At 37.4% G+C, this 26,132-nt stretch overlaps 1 protein-coding gene across 6 annotated transcripts in view; it reads right to left on the reverse strand.

Annotated features, from left to right (window-relative positions):
• Positions 1–25,833, reverse strand: part of LOC127795796 (negative regulator of systemic acquired resistance SNI1) — a 55,976-nt gene extending 30,143 nt beyond the window's left edge. For 5 of the 6 annotated variants that reach the window (XM_052327699.1, XM_052327703.1, XM_052327702.1 and 2 more), the window contains exons 1-12: positions 25,622–25,833; positions 25,460–25,526; positions 24,387–24,480; positions 24,198–24,284; positions 24,013–24,093; positions 23,700–23,771; positions 18,748–18,829; positions 18,614–18,663; positions 18,235–18,447; positions 18,088–18,158; positions 17,913–17,982; positions 1,214–1,279 (exon numbers count right to left, since the gene is read on the reverse strand). In XM_052327699.1, the coding sequence (XP_052183659.1) occupies positions 1,214–1,279; positions 17,913–17,982; positions 18,088–18,158; positions 18,235–18,447; positions 18,614–18,663; positions 18,748–18,829; positions 23,700–23,771; positions 24,013–24,093; positions 24,198–24,284; positions 24,387–24,480; positions 25,460–25,526; positions 25,622–25,724 (1,056 nt within the window). In that variant the 5' untranslated portion in view covers positions 25,725–25,833. The remainder of the gene's footprint in view (positions 1–1,213; positions 1,280–17,912; positions 17,983–18,087; positions 18,159–18,234; positions 18,448–18,613; positions 18,664–18,747; positions 18,830–23,699; positions 23,772–24,012; positions 24,094–24,197; positions 24,285–24,386; positions 24,481–25,459; positions 25,527–25,621) is intronic. The other variant, XM_052327704.1, reaches the window with a different exon arrangement.
• Positions 25,834–26,132: the final 299 nt, after the last annotated feature.

The raw sequence follows: 26,132 nt of genomic DNA on the forward strand, positions 1-26,132 counted from the left end.
CGGACTCCTGCAACGACACAGTCATCCCTTCTCGCTCGGCTCGAGCTCAGCTCTCCTTATTCAAATAGATAGCACAACCACCCTTCTCGGCTCTCCTCTCCCTTTTCAAACGGACAACTATGACAACACAGCCTTCCGCCCTTCCCTTCTTGGCTCTCCTCTCCCTCTTCAAACGGACAACACCTTTCTCAACTCTTCTCGCCCTTTTCAAACGGACAACACAACTCCACAACTTGTCTCCCTTCTCAACTCTCCTCTCTCTTCTTCAAACGGACAGCACAACTACTGCATCATCTACCTTCTCGGCTCTCCTCTCCCATCTTCAAACGGACAACCCAACTTTAAGTAGCAACGGGAAACATCAAACAACAAACAAAGGAAACAACGAACAGTTTCCAAGTATGTTTGTTCATTGTTGTCTCCTCTCTTTATTTATTTTCTAGTTTCGACTTACAAGTTTCAACACAAAGGGCAACAAGCCTAGGAACAGTTGATTTCTTATTGTTATTGGATATTTGTTTGTTCTTGAAGGAGTTATTTTTATAACATGCTTGTTAAAATATTATTAGAAGTTATGACCTATTTTATACCTTTTTCTTCAACTAAGACATATTTTTATTTTATTTTTTTTATTAACTTGCGCCTAGTTCCACCAGGCTCGCGTCTTAGTACACCTTAGGCCTTTAATAACACTGGTTAAAACCATAGAGGTGTGTGGAATCTACTGTGGCAGCATCTACTATCTTAACAACTTGTATAAATTTCCCAAGATCCTCACGGATGGGATTATTGAGAATATCAAAGAGAATTCTGATTTCTTCCTCAACATTCTCACGCTCTCTCTCTCTTCCTCTCTTTCCCTTCTCTCTTTGTGTTCTTACTCTCCTATAAATACTGCGTCTTCCTAATTCAACCCGAATTAGGAGAGCAATCATTGTGCAGCCTAGCCATGACACACAAATACAACATTATAGGTCCATTAGAGTAATGAGCAAGAGAAGGAAAAAACCAAAACAAATAATAATTGGAGAGTAAGCCAACATTTTCAAAATTCAACTTTTAGGGTAAATTTCTAATAGTACATTTTATAAGGAATGACGAGCAATGATCATGAAGGAACTACAAACATCTTAAAAACAGCATAAATGGGAAAATTCTATTGGTGATTGACCATTGAGAATAGATTTTTCAAAAATTTAAAAAGACAACATACTTTTGAGATGTACTTCTGAAGATACTGTACAATTATTTCGAGCTTCCATTCAGGTTCATTAAAGACCTGGAAACCATTCTCAAGGTCAGACAACCAAATGAAAAAATCATGTGCAATAAAACAAATCTCTAGAGTTCACATTTTAAAATAAAAGTAAACATTTAATGTCAGACCCCGGCCCTCCTAGGCCCAACCATATGATCCTACTACAAGAAATTACAAGGGCTTAACTCTTTTAGTCTTTAAACATTAAATATTTATTTCCTCATTATCCCAATTTATGTTTAGTTCGTGCATGATTACGGAAGAGTGAAGCCATTAATGCAATGTCTCCTTAAGGTCAACTAGGCATGGATCAAACTTAATTTAGCCTATTTATCACTTATTTTGAACTTGGATTAACATTTATTGAACCATCACTTAGCCATGCTTAATCCCAATTCTGAAAAAATTGGTTCACTGCCAAAAAGGTCACGGGGGCTGTGAACAGTTTTCAGTAATCGGTTAACTGTGTTGAAGTGAATGTGACATTAAGATAGTGTTGGCTTCTATTTTCTTTCTGTTTTATGTTGTTGTTTATGTGAGTTTGTATATGAGGCGGTAGTTTCTCTTATCGATTATAAAGCTGTATATATACAGCTTATGTTGTGTATTCAATCGATTGAGTTTTACAGTTAATAAACTTCAGCACATAAGTTTCTCTCTCTATCCTTGGTTCTCGAGACTCTATGCCCTAAGGTTTCCGTTTCACATGGTATCAGAGCCAAACTTGCTAATGGCCTATGTTCACGAGAATCGTTCCTCCTCTACCTCTCCTCCTGTTCGATCTACATCCAATGTTTCGTCCATGTCTCAATTCGATTTTGCAGCAGTATCTAAAGCCTTCAGTTTCATTCCTCTGAAGCTCGACCCGAAGAACTATATCTTTTGGAAGGCTCAGATCTTAGTGACAGTCCGAGCCTTTGACCTCGTTTCATTCTTGAACAAATCCTCTCCTCCTTCAAAATACATAATTGACTCAACGAGAGATAATCCAACAATGAATTCCGAGGTGAATCCAAAATATATGAGCTGGCTCCGATCTGACTAGCTGCTTTTAGGATGGCTCCTCCACAATTACTGAAGAAGTATTAGCGCAAGTGGTTCAATGTGAATCATCTGCCAAGGTATGGTTCTATCTGGAAAAATTGTATGCTAGACAAACTATAGCCAAATCATTTCAGCTAAAACAACAGTTAAGATCTGTGAAACAGGAGAATTTATCAATTAATGACTATGTCTTAAAGATTAAGACTATAAGTCATTCTCTAGCAGCTATAGGAAAGTCTTTAAGTGATAATGAATTGCTTCTTGCTATTCTAAACTATTTAGATCAAGATCATGATACTGTCCTGAGCTTGATAACCTATCAGATGGATGATATAGATCTGGAGAAAGTCCAATATTTGTTGCTTATGCATGAACAACGTTTGGCGGCTAAGAATGTGCCTCAATTGTCTTTGCAATTTGAGTCAATGTCGTCTATTATGAATGTTAATGTGGCTTCACATCAAAGTAATGGAAATTTTGGTTATAATCGAGGAGGATATTCTCAGAGGGGAAGAGGTTTGGGTTTTAGAGGAGGTAGAGGTTGAGGCAGGTCTTCAAATAGAAAGTTTTACTGTCAATTGTGTGGAAAACCAGGGCATTTTGTGGATAAGTGTTATTATCGGTTTGATCGAAATGTTACTCAAGTGAACAATCAAACTACTAGTAGACCTACTGGAAATTTTAATGTTAGGAATCAATTCAATTCAGGTGCTTATATGGCAACCTTTAGTGATTCCAATGGAGCGTACACTAATGAGAATGGATCAGTGACAAGCTCATAGTTTCATAGTGCTCCAAAACAGTTTATATCTCAACAATCCTTTTTTTCTGATCCGGCTTGGTTTGTGGACTCAGGCGCCACAAACCACATTACTTCAAGCCTGAACAACCTGTCCATTCATTCACCTTATCATGGTGGGGACAAAGTCACCATAGGCAATGGCAAACAGTTGCCAATTACTCATGTTGGTTCAGGCATGTTAAATACCACTTCAAACTCATTTCTTTTTATACTTAATATTCTTCATGTTCCTAGTATACATAAAAATCTTCTTAGTGTTTCTCAACTTACCAGAGAGCACAATGTGGTGACTGAATTTCATTCTAATGTTTGTTTTATTAAGAACAAAAGATCCGGGGAAGTTCTGCTACGGGGACACCTTAAGGATGGGCTATATCGGCTAGTTCCAGCATCTTGTTCCATTACAACCAGCACTCCAGCCCAATCCCTAGAGCCAATTACTGTTAATTCAGTTGTTACTTCATCTAATTCATGTAATACTGCTGTAAAGGACAATGTTCATTTGTTCATGAACTGTCAAAAGATGTTTGCGTGGCTCAAATTGCTAGTAATTGCCAAGATTGGCATAATAAATTGGGCCATCCTTCATTGAATGTACTACAAGAAGTATTGAATAAAAATGGAATTTCTTGTTCATCTTCCAATTTGTCCCTTTGTGATTCTTGCAAAATAGGTAAACTGCATCAACTTCCTTTTGCTTTACAAGAGATTACTGATGTTCGTCCTTTACAGCTAGTGTATTCTAATCTCTCGGGACCAACTCCAATGTTGTCTATGGGAGGTTTTTGATACTATATCATTTTTGTAAATGCTTACACTAGATACACTTGGTTATACCCTTTAAAACTCAAATCAAATGTCTTGTTCGTGTTCAGTACTTTTCATAAACTAGCTGAAAATCAATTTCAAACCAAGCTTCAAGCTTTGCAAACTGACAATGGGGGGGGGGGGAATACCGTGCATGTTTACCCTACCTACATAACAATGGTATTCAACCTAGGTTTACATGCCCTCACACTCATCAACAAAATGGGGTTGCTGAGAGAAAGCATAGGCATATAGCTAAAATGGGGTTGACATTATTGGCTCATGCTAAAATGCCTTTAAAGTTTTGGGTAGAAGCTTTTCTCACTGCCATTCATGTGATCAATCTCCTACCCTCCACATCTGTTCAGTCTTAGGTTCCTTTTGAAGTGTTATATCAAAAACCTCCTAACTATCATTTACTTAAACCTTTTGGTTGTGCTTGTTTTCCTTTGCTTTGACCTTATAACAAGCATAAATTTGAGTTTCACTCAACCAAGTGTATCTTTATTGGATATAGTTCCACTAAACCTAGATACAAATGTTTACATCCATCTGGTCGCATATACACTACTCGGCATGTTCAATTTAATGAACATGACTTTCCTCATTCAACTATATTTCCTTCATCTCATGAGACTGCAAGTTCAAAGTCTAGCAGTCCTACTACAGAGTTTCTTCATCCTATTGTTTCTTCCTCCTCTTCTTGCAAGTGCCCCGTAGTTGCTCCTTCCCCACATCCAATCCTGAATACTTCAGACAATTCTAATCATTCTGACCATTCTAGTCCTGTTGCCACTACATCATCTCCTTTGTCTTCTCCACCTCCGACATTACCTTCTATGTCTCCTACTCCACCTATCTCAAAGCTTTCCGAATATAAAATTGCTCCAGCCCCGTCAGTACATCCTATGCTTACTCGTCTTAAGTCCAGACAACTTGTTCATAACTCACCTCATGCCTTAGTGAGCTCACTTGAACCAACGTCAGTTAGTGAGGCTCTTTTAGACTCACAATGGGTTAAAGCCATGAAAGAAGAATATACTACTTTACAAAGAAATAATACTTGGGAATTGGTTCCTTACACTGCTGATATGAATCTTGTTGGAAACAAATGAATTTTCCGGGTGAAATTTAAGCCTGATGGGTCTGTTTTAAAGTATAAAGCCCGACTAGTTGCAAAAGGCTTTCTCCAAAATTTAGGTCTAGACTATGTAGAAACTTTTAGTCCAGTGGTTAAGGCACCTACAATTTGGGTTCTTTTTTCTCTAGTCATGTCTTTTGGTTGGGAAATTCAACAAACGGATGTGAACAATGCATTTTTGAATGGTGATTTAGTTGAGACAGTGAATATGGCTCAACCAGAAGGGTTTGTGAATGTTTCAAAACCAACTCATGTTTGCAGACTGATAAAGTCTTTATATGGATTGAAACAAGCTCCTCGAGCTTAGTATAATAAGCTGAAAAAAGCCTTAATTAACTGGGGTTTTGTTCGGTCAGTTTCCGATGCTTCATTATTCATAAAACGGACAGATGATTATGTGCTATTTGTGCTTGTATATGTAGACGATATACTCCTTACTGGCTCTAGTTCTGTTGCTCTTAAGGCTTGTATTCATGATCTCGACCGTCAATTTGCATTAAAAACTCTAGGAGTTGTCAATTATTTCCTAGGGTTTGAAGCCTAAAGGAATAAAGAAGGTATCTATCTTACACAAACTAAGTATGCTATGGATCTTTTGAAGAAAGTTGGTATGGAGGACTATAAGCCTTGTGATACTCCCATGAATGCTGGAATTTCGTTAACAGATGAAGGAGAAGAACTTACTAATCCAGCTATCTATAGAACAATTATAGGCTCTCTACAATACTTAACATATACAAGGCCTGATATTGCTTTTGCTGTTAACAAGTTAAGTCAGTTTTCAGCCAAACCTAAGAATCAACATTGGTTAGCTTGCAAGAGGTTGCTTCAGTATATAAAGGGGACAACTGGTCTCAGTTTATTTTTTTCTTCTACACTTGGAAATTTGGATTTGACAGTATTTACCGATGCAGACCATGCTGGGTGCAAGGTCACTAGAAGGAGTGCTAGTGGGTTTTGTGTGTATCTCGGTCAAAATCTCATTGTTTAGAGCTCCAAAAAGCAGTCAGTGGTTGCACATTCAGTAGGGGAGGCTAAGTATAGAGTTGTTGCATTAGCAATGATGGAACTTTTATGGCTTAAGTCATTGTTTGTGGAGCTGGGTTATCCGAATATTACAACTCCAGTCCTCTGATGCAGCTAAGAGCATGGCTGAAAATCCTATTTTTCACTCAAGAACAAAACATGTTGGTGTTGATGTGCATTTTGTTAGAGAAAAGGTTGAAAAAGGTGAAGTGGAAATTCAATATGTCCCTACATCTGAGCAGATAGATAATATTCTAACCAAGAGTTTACCTAGAGACCGGTTTCAAATGTTATGTTGTAAACTCAGGCTTACATGGACTCTTGTTAGCACTGGTGAACAAAGATATACAGCAACACAAGCATCTCACAGAAGCCTATATCCTAAAGAGCTGCTGGAGAAGCATGATTTGAAGGGGAGTGTTGAAGAGAATGTGACATTAAGATAGTGTTGGCTTCTGTTTTATGTTGTTGTTTATGTGAGTTTGTATATGAGGCAGTAGTTCCTCTTGTCGGTTATAAAGCTGTATATATACAGCTTATGTTGTGTATTCAATTGATTGAGTTTTACAGTTAATAAACTTCAGCACATAAGTTTCTCTCTCTATCCTTGGTTCTCGAGACTTTATGCCTTAAGGTTTCCGCTATCCCAGTTGAGTTGATAATCAGAATGCCCTTCTTCAGTTCCTCAAATTTTGCACTAATTTGGTCAATTGTTTCTATATGTTGTCGAAGTTATCTGCTTTCCCAGCCAAAACTGTCAACCATATACCAAAATCTGTTGACAGTCAGAATGCTAATTTTCTTCTCTTCCAGCATTCCTACACAAACTGTTGACGATCCAAACCATCCTGTTGACACCAACTACTAAGGCTTGGTATTTTAGTTTTTTCCCCAAACAAAACCTATGAAACACATTGAAACATTTAGAGATTCTTACAATTAATTCCAGATATCATGACTCTCCCGTATATAAGATATCAGATAGCTCAAATTCTCATCCATACGAAATATTCAACTATTGTGCAGCTTGTAGAACAGTAAACCGAAAATTATACTTAGCATTTGCTTCCCAACATCATGTGGTATGTACACTATGATCAAATGATACATAACCATTCATATGGCTTTTGTTCAATACAAAGTATAAATAGATGTGATTCCCTTCCCCGTATATTACACATATAACATGCACAAATGTTTCCCTATACCCCTGGGAGAATTAAACAATGGAATGATTTGTGATCTCATAGCCACTGAAACTCAACTGTTAGTATATGTCTCAAAATTGATAGAGACAGTCAACAGATGATGTGTAGACTGTCGACATATGGGTAGAAGCAGCCAACAGATAGGATATATCTGCCTAACGTTAATCATAGGTTTGGCCGTTAGAAGACTGCAACACTAATAGCCTTACCCTAACTTGTTAAATCTATCCTGACCGTTTATTCTCTCCTCCTTGAAGTTATCGAAGCATCTATATATATATATATATATATATATAAGAAGTAGAGCCAGGCGGATAGACAAGAATTCTGAAGAAGCTTTGTCCGTGCCTCCTAATTTCTCTAAGTGTGAATCACTGTTGTTGAGAGAGAGAGATCGAGAAATCTGAGTGGAGTGCTTGAGTAAGAGTTGTGTTTCAAGTTCTTGATTGTAAGGATTTATGTACTCATTCTTGTAATCCTGTATTTGTATACTTTATAGTGGATTGACTAGGGGTAACCTTGCCGTGAGTAGGATTCGATTTGAATCCGAACACATAATATCTAGTGTTCATTGTGCGTGTGTGTGTGTTTGCGGGGAATTGGTTCTTCGGTTTTGTTTTCTTTCTTGTTTTGTTTCTATTCTTGAGTTGTTGGTAGACAGACAAGAGTCCATCAGTCGACAGACAGAGAAGGAAATTCGACATCAAGAAATAACATCCGGTACCAGAGCCGGTCCAAGAATTCAAGAATTAGTAGTTTCCGCGATATCAAACAAGAAGAACGGAAGAAAATGGGATCTACCAAACTGGAAATCGAAAAGTTCGATGATAGGAGTGACTTCAACATGTGGCACAAGAAGGTGAGAGCCATCTAGTCCAACAGAGATGTGCCAAAGCACTTGGAGGGGAAAAGGACTTACCTGCTACCATGACTCCAGAAAAAAAACAAGACACCTTGGAGATTGCCTACAGCCTGATCATTCTTAATCTTGGGGACAACATCCTCTGCCAGGTAAATGATGAGGACACTGCTACCAAGGTATGGCTCAAACTTGAGTCTTTATATATGATTAAGACCATGTCAAATAAGATTTACTTGAGAGAACAGCTTTTTGGTTTTAAGATGAATCCCTCAAAATCCCTAGAAGAAAACCTAGATGATTTCAAAGTAATCACAATAGGTTTAGCTAACATTGATGAGAAAATATCTGATAAAAATCAAGGTATACAGCAGTAATGGATGAGATGCAGGCCCTAAAAGTTAATAAAATTTGGGATATTGTCTATCTATCAGATGGAAAGAATATGGTTGGCAGCAAATGGGTATTTATTGTTCAGTACAAGTCAAATGGAAGCATTAACAGGTACAAAGCAAGATTAGTAGTTCAAGGGTTTACCCAAACTCAAGGGCTTGATTATGAAGAAACTTTTGCTCCAATGGCCAAACTTAACTCTATCCGGATTTTATTATCATTAGTTGTTAATTTAGATTGGAGGTTACATCAGCTTGACATCAAGAATGCATTCTTAAATGGAGAGCTGGAAGAAGAAATATACATGAGGATTCCTCCCGATTTTGAAATAGAAAGTAGAAAAGGGAAGGTCTGCAAATTAAAGAAATCCTTATATGGCCTCAAGCAATCTCCAAGGGCTTGGTTTAAGAGATTTAGTGACACTATTATTCAACTAGTCTACAAACAAGGGCTGGTTGATCATACCCTATTTACAAAAGTGGGAGCTAATGGCAAAAAGGCAATCCTTATTGTCTATGTAGATGATATTATCATCACAAGCTAATGGCAAAAAGGCAATCCTTATTGTCTATGTAGATGATATTATCATCACAGGGCCAATGATCTAGAAATTGATAAACTAAAGGGGCAACTAAGGGTAGCATTTGAAGTCAAAGATCTGGGAGAGTTAAAATACTTCCTGGGAATGGAAGTTGCAAGAAGCAAGGAAGGAATATTTATCTCTCAAAGGAAGTATACACTCAATTTACTGAAAGAAACTAGAAAACTTGGTTACAAGCCTGCTAATACTCCATTAGAGCCTAATTGGAAGAACAAAGAAGACAACAGAGCAAAAAACCAAGTAGACAAGGGAAGATATCAACGGTTAGTGGGAAAATTGATCTACCTATCACTCACACAACCTGACATTGCATATGTTGTAAGCATAGTGAGTCATTTCATGCACTCTCCCACAAGAAGACATCTTAAGGCTGCATATCACATTCTAAGGTACCTAAAAGGAACCCCTGGAAAAGGACTCTTGTATAAGAAGAGTCAAGATAGAGGAATAAAAGCTTTCGTAGATGCTGATTGACTTGGTTATGTTGAGTGCAGTAGGTCTACATCTGGATTTTGCACAAAACTATGAGGGAATTTGGTAACTTGGAGAAACAAGAAGCAATCAGTGGTGGCAAGAAGTAATGTAGAAACAGAGTATAGAGCTATTGCACAAGGGTTATGTGAAGTAATTTGGGTGGAGAAAATGCTGGAAGACCTACACCTACCAGTACCCTCTCCAAAAATCCTCTATAGTGATAGGAAATCGACAATTAGCATTGTGAATAATCCAGTTCAACATGACTAAATGAAACACGTGAGGATTGACCGACATTTTGTCAAACAAGAAATAGAGAATGGAGGCATAAGTCTTACTCATATTCCAACTAAATTTCAAGAAACAAATACTTACTAAAGCTATGCAAAAGCAAGGATTTGAGTCCATTAGAGACAAGCTGGGAATGATGAACATCTATTCAGCACCTTGAGGAGGAGTATTGGAAAGAATAAGAGGAAGAATTCAAGCTTCACCCAAGAGGATAAAGACAAGAAGACTTTGAGATAAATAAGGAGAAGGATATTCCTTAAAGACGGATAAGGAAATCCTTGAGTAATCCTAGTTCTAATATAAGTATATATTGTTGTTGTATTCTAGACCTAAATTATAGGAGTTTTTCTAGGAGTTCCGTATATATATTTGCATCCATCAGATTAATGAAGTCATGGAAGTTATTTTCTCGTATTAAAACTTCCACTCAACTTATTTTTCATAGGTAATTCAAGTGTGTGTATAAGTTGTGTGAGTGTAGGGTGTTGCACTAACAATGCTTAACTAAGTAGAACCTCATCAAGAAAAATTAAATCCACATTCTCATTTTCCCTTGAAGTCTCCTCCTAAAAATGAGAGAAGTGATCGGAGTAGAAAAGGTTAGTTTTAGAAAAAGTGACATCCATAGTGACAAAAGACTTTTTGACTAGGAGGATGGTAGCATGTGTATCCTTTGTGATGACTAGAATAACCAATGAAGACACACTTTAGGGCTTGAGGATCTAACTTAGTGCAATGTTTATGGACATGAACATACAAAGTACAACCAAATATTTTTGGAGATAAACAACTTGGATTATACTATAAAGATAAAATAGGGACAACATAACTAGAGGGCTTTGATTGCCCATAACACAAGAAGGAAGCCCACTTATCAAATAGGCAGCGATTAAAAGTGCTTCTTCCCAACAAGGTTTAGGAACATTTTATTGAAAAAGTAATGCCCTAATAACCTCTAAGAGATGTCTTTTTTAGTGTTCAACAACTCCATTTTGTTGAGGAGTGTCAACACATGAGGATTCATGAACTATTCATTGCTTTTAACAGAAGGAGATCGGAAAGTAGTTGAAAAACTCTTTCCTATTATCAAACTGAACCCTCCTAATATTTTTCCCAAATTGAGTTTTGATCATATTATGGAATATAGGAAAATTTTAGTCACATCAGATTTTTCTTTTATGAGATACAACCAAGTGGTACAAGTACAATCGTCAATAAACGAAACAAACCACCTAGCTCCAGTGACATTAGGAATTTTGGATGGACCCCAAACATCAGAGTGAATTAAAGAGAAGGGTTTAGATGATCTTATTGAAGTTAAAAAGGAGAGATACAACATGATGTTTTGCAAACTCTCATACATCACAATGTAAACTATCAATTGAAATGTTCTAAAAAAGTAAAGGAAACATAGTTCTAAGAAGCTAAAACGAAGGATTACCAGGTCTCAAATGATGAAGCCAAATTTTGGACCTTTTTGGAGAGACGGAGGTTTTATCAGGTGCGCATAGTAACAACTGATTTTGTCTGTTTAAGTCACCTCTAATCCCTTCAAGATAGTACAACCCATTCCTATCCTTAGCAAATCCAATCGTCTTCCTTGTGGTCCAATCCTGAAAAACACAATAAGTATCAACGAATTTGATTGTACAATTCAGAGCTTTGGTATTTTGGAGATGGAGAGAAGATTAGTTGACAATTTAGGAACATGTAGGAGATTAGGTCAAGAAAGGAGAGGGGTAATTGTAATGTTGCCATAACCAACAATTGTAATAGTTGATCCACCAGCCATAACGATCTTTCATTGCCAGGGACAGGCATATAATTGTCAAATTTATTTGGGTAGTGAGTCATACGATTGATAGAACCAAAGTCTATGACCCACGATTGGGAATAAAAGCTATTGGAAGCTCTAGAGAAAACAAAAAATGAGACACGTATCATTCTAAGCCAATGAACATGTACCAAGGAGTTAAGCAAACCTTTCAGCCCTTCAATGTAGTTTTTGTTGAATTCTTCTCCATTGACAAGTAGTTCCTCTAGAGAAGTTTCCTCCTTGTTAGCAAGATTGGCTTTGGTTTCGTTTTTGTCCTCTGAATCCACCATTCCTAGCCAATACTTGAGCCTTCCCATGAAGCTTCAAGCAATTATCCCTCGTATAACGAGGCTTTTTGCAGTAGAAACACCACAATCTATCACTATGGGACTGTTTAGAGGAATTGGCCTTATTCTGCCCTTGTCTTAGGTTATATGACTTATTTCCTCCATCATCTACGCCTTTCTTAGACATCATGGCAAAACCTTCGATCGATTGTCTCAAGCATAACAATTCTCCTAGTTTCCTCTGCTCGAATGATGGAGAAAACCTCACTAAGTGGTGGTAATCAATTCTTTCCCAACAGTTACACTCTTACTTGATCATATGCCATATTTAGTCTTACCAAAAATCCTATCCCTTTCAAGAAATTCAAGTAGGGCTTTAGTATCTTTAGCAAACTTCATCTTAAGATCTTGATAATGATCTATTTAAGACAAAGACCATTCAAATAGTTATAATATATAATATTCAATAACACAGAGAGAGCCTTGCACTGTAGATGAAACTTTGGTTTTCAATTCATAAATCATCGCAACATCTTGCTTCATGGAGTACATTTTTTAAAGCGTCTCCCAAATATCTCGCACTAAAGGAAGGAACATGAGATTTCTACTAATCTTTGGCTGCATTGAATTCATATCCAGGACATGATTATCAAGTCCTCCTCATCCCATGCTTGGAACTTGGGGTCATCACTACTCGAACCAATCCAATCTAAGTGACTAATCTTCCCTTTTCCCTTCAAGAGCATCCTCACAATCTGCGACCATTGTAGATAATTCCTCCCATTCAAGCAATAAACAGCGTTGATGCTTTGAAGCTCTCCACTTGAGCCAATCAATGAGGACTTAACAACAACTCCAAGATTGAATGTAATGTTCTCGAAAGTCTTAGACATCTTTTAGCCGAATAACCAAAAAACAATGAAGGAGATTAAAGGGAACAAGAATGGAAATGAAGGCCAAATCAATAAAGGCGATGGCAATGAAGGCCAACAAGAAATGGCAAGAAGAACAAAGGTCAACAACGAAGGCTAACAGGAAAAAAGCGGACAATCATAAATGGCTCTACTATCATGAACAAATAAATGATTCTTTTATCTTGAGTTGAGTATATTCTTTACAATATATACTAAACAAGATATACAAAAAAAAAAAGGAAAGAAAGACAATATACAAGAGGGAACGAGAGACTAAAAGGAAAGAAAGAAAAACAAGAAATCTCCTATTTCCTAAAATAGGAAAGGAAATCAATCTTCAACATGTTTAGGAAAGGTGATATGTAAGAAAGGAGATATTTAGGAATAAATCTTAAGAAATTTCCAAAAATCTTCAACACCAATAATTCCAGACTTCACAAAGTCTAGTTAATAAAATTATCACTGGAAGTAAAGAACTAAACATCCCTTGAGATGCTAGAAGAAGGATTAGAATAGTTGGTAATGACTTAACCTTGCAACCTTTGGATGAGAATGTCAATTTCCAAGTACAATCATTTCAAGCAAACCAAGCTCACGATTCATGTTCAATCTGTATTGATGGTGTTGAAACACCAAACAGTGTCGTTAGGCTTAGCAGATTGGAAGGTCACGTGTGGCAACCGCAGGCTGCCATGTAGCACCTGCTGGATGGTAACACGCGGCAACCATCCACTTGTCCTTGGAGGCGCTTGATCGTCCTTTATGCCCGATTGTCCTTTACCCGATTGCTCTCCCTGCCCGATTGCCCTTATGTTGGAATAATCGATCGTGTTGCACGATCTTATCTCAGCCACTCATCCAAGCTTTATGAAATGCAATCCTAGCCATCTATCGACGCTATTAATTTCGATCCTCGGGATATGAACGGTCAGACGAAAAGAAAGAAAGTAAAAGGGGGGGAGAAAGATCGGGATAGGAGTCTTCGTCTTCGGGCTAGGGTTTCTGGTGGGTTCTCTTTTGAATGCTCTGTATAGTTCTCTTTTATGTTCTCTGATTTCTAAAGATACGCCTCTAATCTGTACTTGTGATTATTGAGGCATTTTTGTTAGAGAACCATTGACATATAGAGGGTTTTTGTGAGGTATCGGTGGGTGTAATCTCCATTCTTCTCTTTAGTGTAATGAGCTCTTCTCTCCAGAGCTCAACGTGGACGTAGCCTTATATTTGGGTGAACCACGGTAAAAATCCTTGTCTCCCTTTGTTGTTTTTTGTTTCTAGTTTCGTTTCGTTTTTGTGTATGTTTGTTTTCATGCTTCCTGTTTTTGTTGTCTTCAATTTGTGATTGAACATATTCTGTCATTACCCTAAGGTTTGTGTTGTTAGTTCGCAACAGTGGTATCAGAGCCTGTGTTAAAATCGGCTCTTAGGGTTTTCGATTTCAATCAGGTTTTCCTTTCAAATCTAGGGTTGTCGTTAGTTTGTGTGCGGTCTAGGTTTTCTTAGAGTCCTTCTCAGCGGGTGTTTGTTGTGTTGGTCTCAATTAGTGTCTAGAGCCCTCTAAGTTACCTTCATGTAAGGCAAAGATGGCATCTACCCGATTTGAAATCGGAATATTTGATGGCAAAGGAGATTTCAGAAGTTGGAAAAAGAAACTTGATATCTCTTGGCACTTTAGATGAGCTAGGGTTTTCTTATAAAGCAAAAAATGGATCTATGCATGTGTTTAAAGGAGATGAATTAATCCTAACTGGTGCTAAGAAAAATGGATTATATGTTTTGAATGGTTGTTATTTTCCCTCTATTAACATGTATTCTGCATGCATTGCTAAAACTGATAAGACAGAATTATAGCACCTGAGGCTTGGTCATATGAGCTTGAAAGGTCTTCAGGCACTATCAAACCAAGGCTATCTTGGATCAATGCTTGTTGGGTCCCTCGATTTTTTTGGGCAAGCAACACAGGCTAAGTTTCCATAAAGGAACTCACCTGGCGAAGGCATGCCTAGAATATCTTCATACAGACTTGTGGGGGCCTTCTCAGGTCCCTACTCACGGTGACAACAGGTATTTTCTATCTATAGTAGATGATTTTACTAGGAAAGTCTGGATTTTTCTATTAAAATCTAAAGATCAAACTCTAGAGAAGCTTAAAACTCGGAAAACTATGGCAGAAAATCAAATAGATAGAAAGATCAAAATCTTAAGAACAGATAATGGTTTGGAGTTCTATAATAAAGAATTCGATGAATTTTGTAGTACCCAGGGAATACTTAGGCATAGAACTGTTAGGTATACACCCCAGCAAAATGGGGTAGCTAAAAGAATGAATCGAACCCTACTTGAAAAAGTTAGGTGCCTCCTATTCACTTCTAACATGCTTAAGTCCTTTTGGGGAGAGGCTCTTTCAACTGCTGCCCATTTAGTAAACAGAAGTCCTTCAACTGCCCTAAATTTTAAATGCCCTGAGGAAATATGGACCGGTAGGAAATTAAATCTAAATTACCTTAGAGTATTTGGGTGTGAAGCTTATGCTCACAAGTCAAAAGGTAAATTAGAACCTAGGTCCACAAAATGTGTGTTTGTTGGTTACCAAGAAGGAACCAAAGGCTACAGACTACGGGAAAGACAATTTGGTGGAGTTAAAATCCTTTTTAGTAGAGATGTAATATTTAACGAAGCCAATTTCCCTTATAAAATTCAAAACACAGAAGAAACCAACATTCTGAGAAGACCAGATGATTATGTTATCTTAGGAGGGTCACAAGTCGAGGTGGAGCAAGCTGCAAGAAATAACAACTTGCCAGCTGCTCCCACTGCAATAGAACCTGACCTAGAAGGTGTGCCCTTGCCTATGTCTAATGAGAATCACACCTCTAATCATGATGATGATCAAGAGGAACAAGAAGACGACCTTAAGATTGAGGTGGAGCATCATGACTCACCTTAGGACCTCAATGACTATCAGCTAGCCCGTGATAGGAGCAGGAGGATTATTAGACCTCCTGCAATATATGCCTATTCAGACCTGGTCTACTGTGCCTTAGTTGCAGGGAAAGAATTAAGGAGTGGTGAGCCTTCCACATATGAGGAGATTGTCAGCTCCAAGGAATGCACCAAGTGGCAGCAAGCCATGGATGAAGAAATGACCTCTCTTAAAGCTAATGGTACTTGGGAATTGGTCCCTTGACCACAGAAGCAAAAATTGATCTAGTGTAAATGGTTGTACAAATTAAAAGAAGGTATGTCCCCTACTGACCCAATTAGATATAAAGCAAGATTAGTGGCTAAGGAGTTCACATCAAAGGGAGGGCATAGACTACACTGAAATTTTCTCTTCTGTAGTTAAATTTAAAACTATCCGCATGATGCTTGCAATTGTTGTTCAATTTGATCTTGAACTAGAACAATTAGATGTTCACATAGCATTCTTGCATGGAGACTTAGAGGAGAAAATTTATATGTTTCAACCTACTAGATATATTGACTCAGATAAGCCAAAGCATGTTTGTTTGTTGAAAAAATCTTTGTATAGCCTAAAACAATCCCCAAGACAATGGTATAAAAAATTTGACAATTTTGTTCTAGGGATTGGATTTATTAGGAGTCAATATGATAATTGTTTTTATTTCATTCTCTCTAATGTCCATGTTTACCTATTGTTATATGTGGATGATATCCTGTTAATTAGCAAGTCTAAGTCTAAGATTAGTGAATTAAAACAAATGCTCAATACAAGCTTTGATATGAAAGACTTAGGACCAGCTAAGAAAATTCTAGGAATGACAATAAAGAGGGATAAAGGCAACTTTAGCTTAAAAATTCGTCAGAATGATTATTTAATGAAAGCTGTTAAAAAATTTGGCATGCATAATTGCGAGCCAGTAAGTGTTCCATTTGTTGGACATTTTTGTCCTGACCAAATCTCAAAGTCCAACATCTAACTAAGAAATTATTAAAATGGAAAATGTCCCATATGCTAATGCAATTGGAACCATTATGTATGCCATGATTAGTACCAGGTCTGATCTAGCTTATGTTATTTCCTCCCTTAGTAGATTCATGTCAAACCCTGGAAAACCTCATTGGGATGCTCTAAAATATTTACTAAGATATATAAATGGTTCTGTAAATATTGGACTGAGTTACAAGAAAAGATATGAGACTCTTGATCTTGTTGGGTATGTAGATTCTAACTTTGCAGGTGAAAGAGACACGAAGAAGTCCACTACTGCTCTGTTTTTCACCTTGGGTGAAAACTGCATTAGTTGGAAATCACAGCTGCAGCCTCTGGTTGCGCTGTTTTCCATTGAAGCTGAGTACGTAGCAATGATTGATGCTTTCAAAGAGGTTGTATGGCTTCAAGGCCTTCTAAAGGAGATCCACTTGCTTCAGAACAAGGTGGTGGTGTTCTCAAACAGCCAAAGTGTGATTCATCTGTCCAAGAATCCAATCTATCATGAACGCACAAAACACGTGGATGTCAAGTATCACTATGTAAGAGATTTGGTGGCTAATGGCACTGTAAACACACTGAAGGTGCCTATAGAAAACAACCCAGCAGATATGGGTACAAAGGTGCTACCTGCAACAAAGTTCAAGCATTGCTTGGACCTGTTGCATGTGGGTATTGGCTGATCAAATCGACTAGAGCTGTGAAGGTGAGAATTGAAGCATGCTGCACTTTGTGAGAATTTGGGTTCACCTTTGGTTTGATGCTTCAAGGTGGAGATTGATGGTGTTGAAGCACCAAACGATGTCATTAGGCTTAGCCGATTGGAAGGCTGTGTGTGGCAAGTGGCAACCGCAAGCTGCCATGTGGCACCTGCTAAATGGTAACACGCAGCAACCATCTATTTGTCCTTGGAGGCGCCCGATTGTCCTTATCATTAAAGAACCATAGGATGGTTAATGATCCCATAGTTGACGTCCCTGGCCCAACATGTGCACAAGGAGCATTATAGAAAGAAAGAGTGAGCATCAACGTGAGGTACCTGGAAAAATGGGGAAAGCGCATCTCTGTTGTAAGAAAGCTCGTCTTGAATTAGTTCCACCACTGGGGTTCTGCAGCAAATAGGCCCTTTCATTTCTTAGGTCAATGTTATACATAACCATAGCAAAATTCAAATCCATGTTAGAGCACACACATGCCATCACACGTGCAAATACCTCAAACCATCAGCTCTGGTGGTAAGACCTAGCACGTCTGCTTTTTTCTTTGATGAATCCAGCTCTATGGCCTAAAAGGTCCAGAAGTTTACCTTCAACAGTGATAACCAATAATAGCTCCAAATAAGAATTGTTTATTAATATTACCATCAACAGAAGTTTCTGCATAGCAAGACACATATGCTTCTGTACTTCAGAAAAAGAAATTGCAACAGCATAGTCATAACATTTTGATGGCTCCTTTGCAGGATTTTCTTGTAATTTCGAGCAATGCCTTATATCATTACAAGCACCAGAGATTTCAAACATAATTGACAAGCAATCCTTGACCAAGCCTTTGTAGTTTATCCTTCTCGATCCCTGTTTAAAGGAGAAAAAACTGCTTCTTGAGAGAAAGATCAGAAAAATAACTGAATTAATGAATATGGAGGACATCTGATGTTGGAGATTAAATAAAATACCAGTACTGAAAGCATACAGAGTAAGATCGATCAAAATTCAAGATTACAAAACATAGACATTGTACCAGAAGCATGTTTAGCAATGATTCCCGCAAAAGGTTCCAATTCATATTTTCTGCAATAAATCAACAAGCTGCTTAACCCATGAGATTAGTCAAACCATAAGACAAACAACTAAAAACATGCAGAACACATTTACCTTTACACATGGCGTAACGAGGTATAAAATCTCTTTCGAGAACACTGACAAGATACTGGAATAGCAACATGATCCCTAGGGACTGCAAAAAGGATTATGGACCATAACATATTAGAGTTGCATTATGAATATAATAGTTTAGGTAATTCATAGACACTATGTTTGGAGTGAATGCATTTGAACTGTGGAACTCATTTATAAATGAATTCTACATAAAATTCATTTGTAAATGAATTCTCAAGCTTGGTATGACACAAGTTAAAATATGGAATTCAATTGAATTCACAGACTTATGTTTGGGAACAATACAACTTTTATTTGGAAAATAAAGGTTGGGGGGGGGGGGGTAGTTTTGACCACAAAATTTGCTTGTTTGAGTTCTATGGAATTCATTTGGAAATCCACCTATTTTGATAGAATTTGATTTAGTTATGTTCAATTGCATGGAATTGAATTCATACAATTGAAATGAATGTTTTTTTTTTTTTTTTTCATTCCAAACACAAAAAACATGGAATTGGGTTCCAAACAGGGCGATGTAATAACACTAAATCATACGTGCATAGATGTCAAAGGTAACGTAATTGGCAACCCAATAACAAACACTACTGACCTGTAATTTTACTTTTTTGGATTTAGAGTTGAGTTATTGTTTGGGTTGAGTTTCACTGATCCCAGAATTTGGTTTAAGTTAAGTTGTGTGAAGCATAAAAATTGAAAGCTATGAACTACCAAGCTGACAAGAGAAAATCTTTAAGGATGTGGTATACCAGTCAAAGAAGCTGATGCCAACTTAGTGGGTTGAGGAAGTTCCTTAGGGTTGGCTTCCTTTGAGCCCTTCCAAAGTTTCCTGATACTGCAAGCTTGCAGGATTTTTAGCATTAAATCAAGATGACGGGTTTACTCATTTGGGGTACTTTTGATGGCTTTGAATCAGTCTGGACTAGAGAACGCATGGCAAAGAAGATTACTGCTTTGTCTGAGTTTGCCAACAGTAGATACATATCCAAGCTTGTCTCTGAAGTAATAAAAAATCTATTGAAGAATGATGTAGCTAAGTATGATGTAGCTATGTACTCAAGCATCTATTGAAGAATGGCATTGTCATGATTCAGTGCTTACAATAGGTCTCAATTGTGGCAAGAAGCGCACACTTGCAAGTTAGTGATTAACCATCGAGGACAAGGGGCTTAGGGTTTTGGTTAGGTTTGGGTCTTAAGTTGCTCTGTTCCACTCAGTTAACTCACTTGACTGGGCTACGTGAAGTGATTTTCATCTTAAGAAATACATAACTTTATTTGTGAAATTGGTTTACAGTTTTGACAGTGATTGGTTAGTATTTAATGAATAATCAAATAATCAAGCAAACAGGTTAGTAGTAAATTCTCATCTTTGACTTAGACAAAAGAGATGATGCACTGAAAATATGAAAGAACATTATTTATGTCAAAAAAATTATAATTTCATCTAACATAACAATATGACATAAAAAGCATATAGGAAAAAAATCATGATATCTCAATGGTTGAAACACCAGCCTCAATTCATACCAAGAACCTAGTTGGGGCAACCCCCGACGCCCAAAAAAAAAAAAAAAGAAGGAGAAAAGAAACAAGGTATAAAAATAGCATAATCTTTGTCAGACCTCCAAGTCTGGCAATGAATTCACGCTGTTTTAGTGAGAAGAAGTATTGTCACGACCCTAGGGGTATAATTGTAATTGGGAGACACTTACCTTGTATGAGCCATTGGGCTAACTGAAGAGGGTTAGGCAAGTAAAAGGATAACTGTATAACAGCTATCTGTTTTGGCTGTTAGTTAGGCTGTTGCATAGTTGATGAAGTGTGCCAGAGGCTCTATATAGAGACCTACGGCAGTAAGGAAGGGATCATGGAAGATAATAATCAAGATCATCTCTTTCTCTCTCTCGTTCTCTCTCTCTCTTTTCCTTCTATCTCTCTCTCTCTCCCTCTCTCTTCCTCTCTCCTCCTCTCTCTTCCTTGCATTCTATTTGTTCGAATTGCCATAATTGTCCAGCCCTAATCTGAGGGCTTGACAAGTATAGGGAGAATTAGAAGAACAGAGAGAGCGAGAAGGAGAGAGAATGTTTGGGAGAAATTTTGGAAAGTTTTCTATTGATATTTTCGTTGATTTGGATAAGGCTGAATCGGGCCTTATATATTGATTACAACAGCAACTAAATGATTCCCTCCGTACAATGACCTGGCCATCTCTACCTTTTAGAACAATTTTGTTATAACTACCAAGGTACAACCCCCCCCCCCCCCCCCCCCCCTCAGGTACATGACAATCTTTACAAGCTAAGCCAATTTGGGTGCTTTCCCCTTCAAGGCTAGATTGGAGGTTGTACATGAAACACACAGGACAACAAAGGACAATTGACTGAGAATGTAAAAGTGTTGAAGAAATAAAAAAAGACCGGGCCGGGCCTTGAAGATTCCAAGAGACTCATCCATTATCATCTTTCTATTTATTTTGTTATTTTGCTTATTTATTTTGCTTTGTATTATCTTGTATTATTTCTTAGATTATCTTTGTATTATCTTTTAGTGTTGTAATCTAGTAGAATAACATCTAATAATCCTAGATAATAGGGTTGTAATCTAGTCCTAAATCTTAGAAGAATTCTTAGGAGGATTCTTAGGAAACTTCTTGTATAAATATTTCTAATTCATATCAATAAAGTGTGTGGGAATACCGCTTCCCTTTCTACAAAAAGAGATGCTTCCAATGGCCACAAAAGTCCCCAGACACACTTTAGACCACTAGAGAGAGAGCTCGAAGAGAGAGATTATCCAAAATGTATAACCACTTGTGGGGAGTATGTCTTCCCCTTGAATATATGGTTCTGCACCCTCCTTAAGGCGATGTGTCCCACATGGTATGGGGATCAACAATTATGTGCCCCTCCTTTGAAGTGACAAGCCCTTCTATCATGGCATTGTCATAATGATTAACCATCCTTAGATCTGAAGTGATGGAGGTGACATCTCACTCCCCCATTTAGTCAGTTGAAGAAGTATTGGGCGGTGAGATTTCAGTCTCATCCTTCCATCCCACATCCTCCTAGGGCCCTAAGGAGGAATCCAAGCTCTTGTCAAGGCCCAGATAGATACAATCTCAAAGGGGGATCCTAAGGTTAAAAGGAGATTCACTGGTCAAGCCTAGACTATGCTTTGAGCCATTTTGAGTGAGGCAAGTATGCGTTAGTTGTTGGTCTAGGTTATCTAACATTTGTCAACCTAGGTGAGCAATTTGCAAAAAGAGGCATGTCCTCCATGTGTCACCTTAGTTGGGATGGCACATGAACCTGGAGAAGGTCATGCCATGTGACAAACAATTGTGTACCCAGTGCTAAGGACAAACACCTATCAGAAGGTCCTAATCTGTTGGATAATCTTAAGACATGTTGGACATGGCCAAGGGGCTGTTTAGTTGTGGAAAATAACCCCAGTTTTCTGAAAATAACAATTTTCTAAACTGGAAAATTAGAAATTTTGTTCAAATAAAAAAAAATTCTAAACAGAAAAAGGAGATTTGGAAAATACAATTTTCCAAATTTTCCTTACTAATTCAGAGATTTGGAAAACGCAGTTTCCCACAAAAATTTTCCCAAATGATCTCTATCTCATTCTCTAGCACAAGTTACAATTATACAAAAGAGAAACCTCTCTATTTCTCTAATATTTTTATTGGAAATTAGTTTTCTGCAATTCTAACATTTGAATGCATTTTTCAAATTTTCTACGGAAACTGAAAATTAGAGATTTTACAGAAAATTAGAGATAGAAAATTGGAAAACATTTTCTACAACTAAACAGACCCCAAATGTGTCATATCATTTCTTAGTTTTTTCCCCTTATAGTATTGGATATTGCTCATGAGGAAACAAAGGAACAATAGCAATTCACATATACAACCTTATTAAAGTTATAATCAATTTATCATATAAATGTTTAGCTAGACCCCTTACATGAAACAACAAGATGATTCCATTTCAATGTTTTACTTTCTTTTTCTGTGGAGGGTTGGGGATAAGAAAAGAGTGAAAATCCAAAATATAATCGTCTGGAGCTGGAAGACAGATACAGCCAGGATCAAGGGGCTTAAGATCTAATAGCTAGCAGTTTGACGATCTTTTCTTCCTTAGAAATCACACTAGGTATGTTCTCTTTATTGCCCATTTCAGATTCATACACACTGATGAAAAAAGAATATGGTAGAGTCTGGTCAAGTAGCTAAAAACATTAAAATAAGGCACCACATACTCTTTTCATTTTTCCAAGAGTTGAGCATCTAAACCTTTGTGAGAGTGGAGCATATGAACATTTGTGACTGAAAGGTTACAAGTTCGAGTTGTGAAAACAACCTATTTGCAAAGCAAGCTAAGGCTGAGTACAACAACCACCCTCCCCCAACCTTCGCAAAACAGGGAGTCTCTTGCACTTTGGAGAATCAGAACCCTTGAAGAGGAACTGGTAGGTGGAACTATTTTTTAAGAGTTTCGTGATTTTACCAAATAAGATAGTTTAGGAGACAATGCGCATGGATAGGAAGTTTATGCAAAAGGATGGAAGCAGTGTTATCATCTCAATCATAAGAACAATTTCTAAATATGCAAGAGCAGACACAATTTAGGGTTTAGGTAGCCATTAAAATGAATTATGAAGTTAGCTGCAAATTCTGTCTGACAAGCATCTCCAGTTCTTTAACAGCACTCATGGAAGTGACTTCCTGACATAGACTTTCTTGGTGAAGGAGTTTACAAAAAAGAAAATAACTGGGCAAGAACCTCAAGTTTTATAGGAGACTAAAAAATCTTCAATGTAAATTTCATAAACCTTAATGACCCATATTATGCCCTTTCATTCGCCAGAATGCAAATATGAAGATTGTAAGCCACAAGAGTTGAACAATAAAAGAAAACTAACCTTTGTATCAAGCTCCTCAATCTTGGTTGCAACTGACACTTCAGCAAGATCTTGTATCAGAGTATGGAAAACCTGAAATTGTAAAATAAGCGTCAATGAACATGGAAAGAAAGCCAATTGAACTGCTGTGAAGGAATTTATTGACAAATGGCATACAAGAACTAGCAAGAACTGAGAACATCTACTGTGGTGGATTGTTAAACATTAAACAGAAGCAGTATGTACACAGAGGATATGTATGATCTCTATTTAAAATGAATAGAAAAACAAAGGGAACAGTAGAATGATGGTATTCATAGTAAATCCAACTCACAGCTGAATCAAGTGATTGACCAGAGTTTTTATTAGCATTATGTCTCTCACTATCTGAGCCAAACATGAATGGTGACCAAGCCTGACACACAACAGAGAAGTAAGGTCTGCCATAAATAACATAAATCTACAAGCAACATTGAAAAGTATAGTTCATAGCATTTTAAACAAAAAGAAATGCAATACCTCTTCAACCACAATAAGTTCGGGAACATTACTAGATGAAGGTAACTTGGATGATTCCACTTTGGATACATACACACGAGGGAAATGCTAAATTAAAAGGACAACAACCAAAAAACCCAATGGTGTTAAAATAATTGAGCATATAAACATGAAAAACTCAGCAAAGTAACAACTATAGGCCAATTGTACCTCATCTAGCTCATGTAGTAGCTGATAACTTGCAATTATTAGTTCTAGTGAATTCCCATCCTTCAATATCTGGAAAACTGCCTCAAACATTTTTCTGTTCGGATCAATATGCATAATCAGATAGTCAAGACTCAAGAGAAATCATAAAACCAAAATAAGGAAAATAAAGACACAAAAACAAAAAACAAGATACTTGGCTCAGTTAAACTTGCATCCTTCAAACTGCAAGTTCTTCAATATAATACATTCATTTAAAAACTTGCAGTGAAAGGTCGAATGATACATTGACTACAGGGAATAATCAGTAATTGCAGGAAAGCGAACTAGTTACTTCAGACTGAGCTGTTTGGCCAAGTAAGTACTGGCTCAGAGGTTAACACACACACACCCCCAACCAAAAAAACTCTGGGTTTTACTGCAAGCTGATAGTCAAAGAGGAACATATGACCATCAGTCTAGATACTGAAACTAGACCACTGAACTACCAGTATGTAAGAAACAGAGTGCACGCAAGTAAAGAGTTCATTAAAGGCCTCAAGGTGCTCCTTACTCTGTAAAATATGGGGGAGGGAGGTGTTGCTCCAAAACAACTGTTTGGCACAGCCAAAATTAAGTTTTAGAAATGTGTGAACATAAATTCATCAATTGCTACACAGGGAGCACATTTGTAGAAGCACTCAGTTCCAATATCTCAGGCCAAAATCAGAAAAGTACAGTGAACCATTTCACTGGCACTTCATTTGCTTGATTACAGAAGCACAGTTCCCCGTGATAATCAGCACCATGCAAGCACACAATTGGCAAGATAATTTGAAGTTAATAATTAATATAAACACTGGAATACAACCTAACAATCCAGTGGATCCAAGAACCTGGCAAAGGTAAATATTGCAGGCACAGAGCACTATATGACAACTCGAATCAAATCTATAACGACAACCACCTTACGCGCATAAGTAGACAGAGGCAGTCACTGACACATACATATAACACATGTATGCATACAAGGAGAACCTTATGGACTCCATCATATATACATATATATATATATATAGAGAGAGAGAGAGAGAGACTTAGTCGGGGCGACACCATGGTCGGGAACGAGAGAAGCAGAGCGAACAGCTTCGAGAAATGCGTTTCCTGAAGATAAAAGAAGAAAGAAGGTCGAGTCAAATAAAAGCAAGGGGTGCTACAATTGGTGGAACAGATTTGCGGATCTAATCGTGATAACGTACGATCGTCATTGAGATCTTGGTCAGCTTTGTTGAAGCCTGAGGCGTCGAGCATGGCCATGGTGTTCACCTCCATTTCTCGGCTTCGAATTCTCTGATGTTCCATTTTTCCACTCTAAACGAAACCCTAGTTCTTCTGTTCTCGAGTGGATACAGAGAGACCGCACATACGTAACCATCGATGGATTGAAGGGAAAATTCGTCGTTCGCGCCAATTCGCGGATTAACTTTTGAGTTTTATTTTTAAATATGTAATATTGAGATTAATAGAACAAATTATAAATGGGTGGAATAAGAAAAGAAGAAATAGAATGAAAACTTTTTATCTCTTTGATCCGGAGGATAGAATACGATGAAATAAATAAATTTCTTTTTCATTTTCATTCAATCTCTTTTAATTTAGAAGAGATAAAGAAAAATATAGAAGAAAAATCAAAAAACACCATGGGATTTTAAGAAATTACAAGGACACATTTGCACTATTAAAAAGTCACATTTTTTAATTTATGAATTA

Source organism: Diospyros lotus, chromosome 2 (genome assembly GCF_014633365.1).
Source record: "Diospyros lotus cultivar Yz01 chromosome 2, ASM1463336v1, whole genome shotgun sequence".
NCBI classification, from domain to species: Eukaryota; Viridiplantae; Streptophyta; class Magnoliopsida; order Ericales; family Ebenaceae; genus Diospyros; species Diospyros lotus.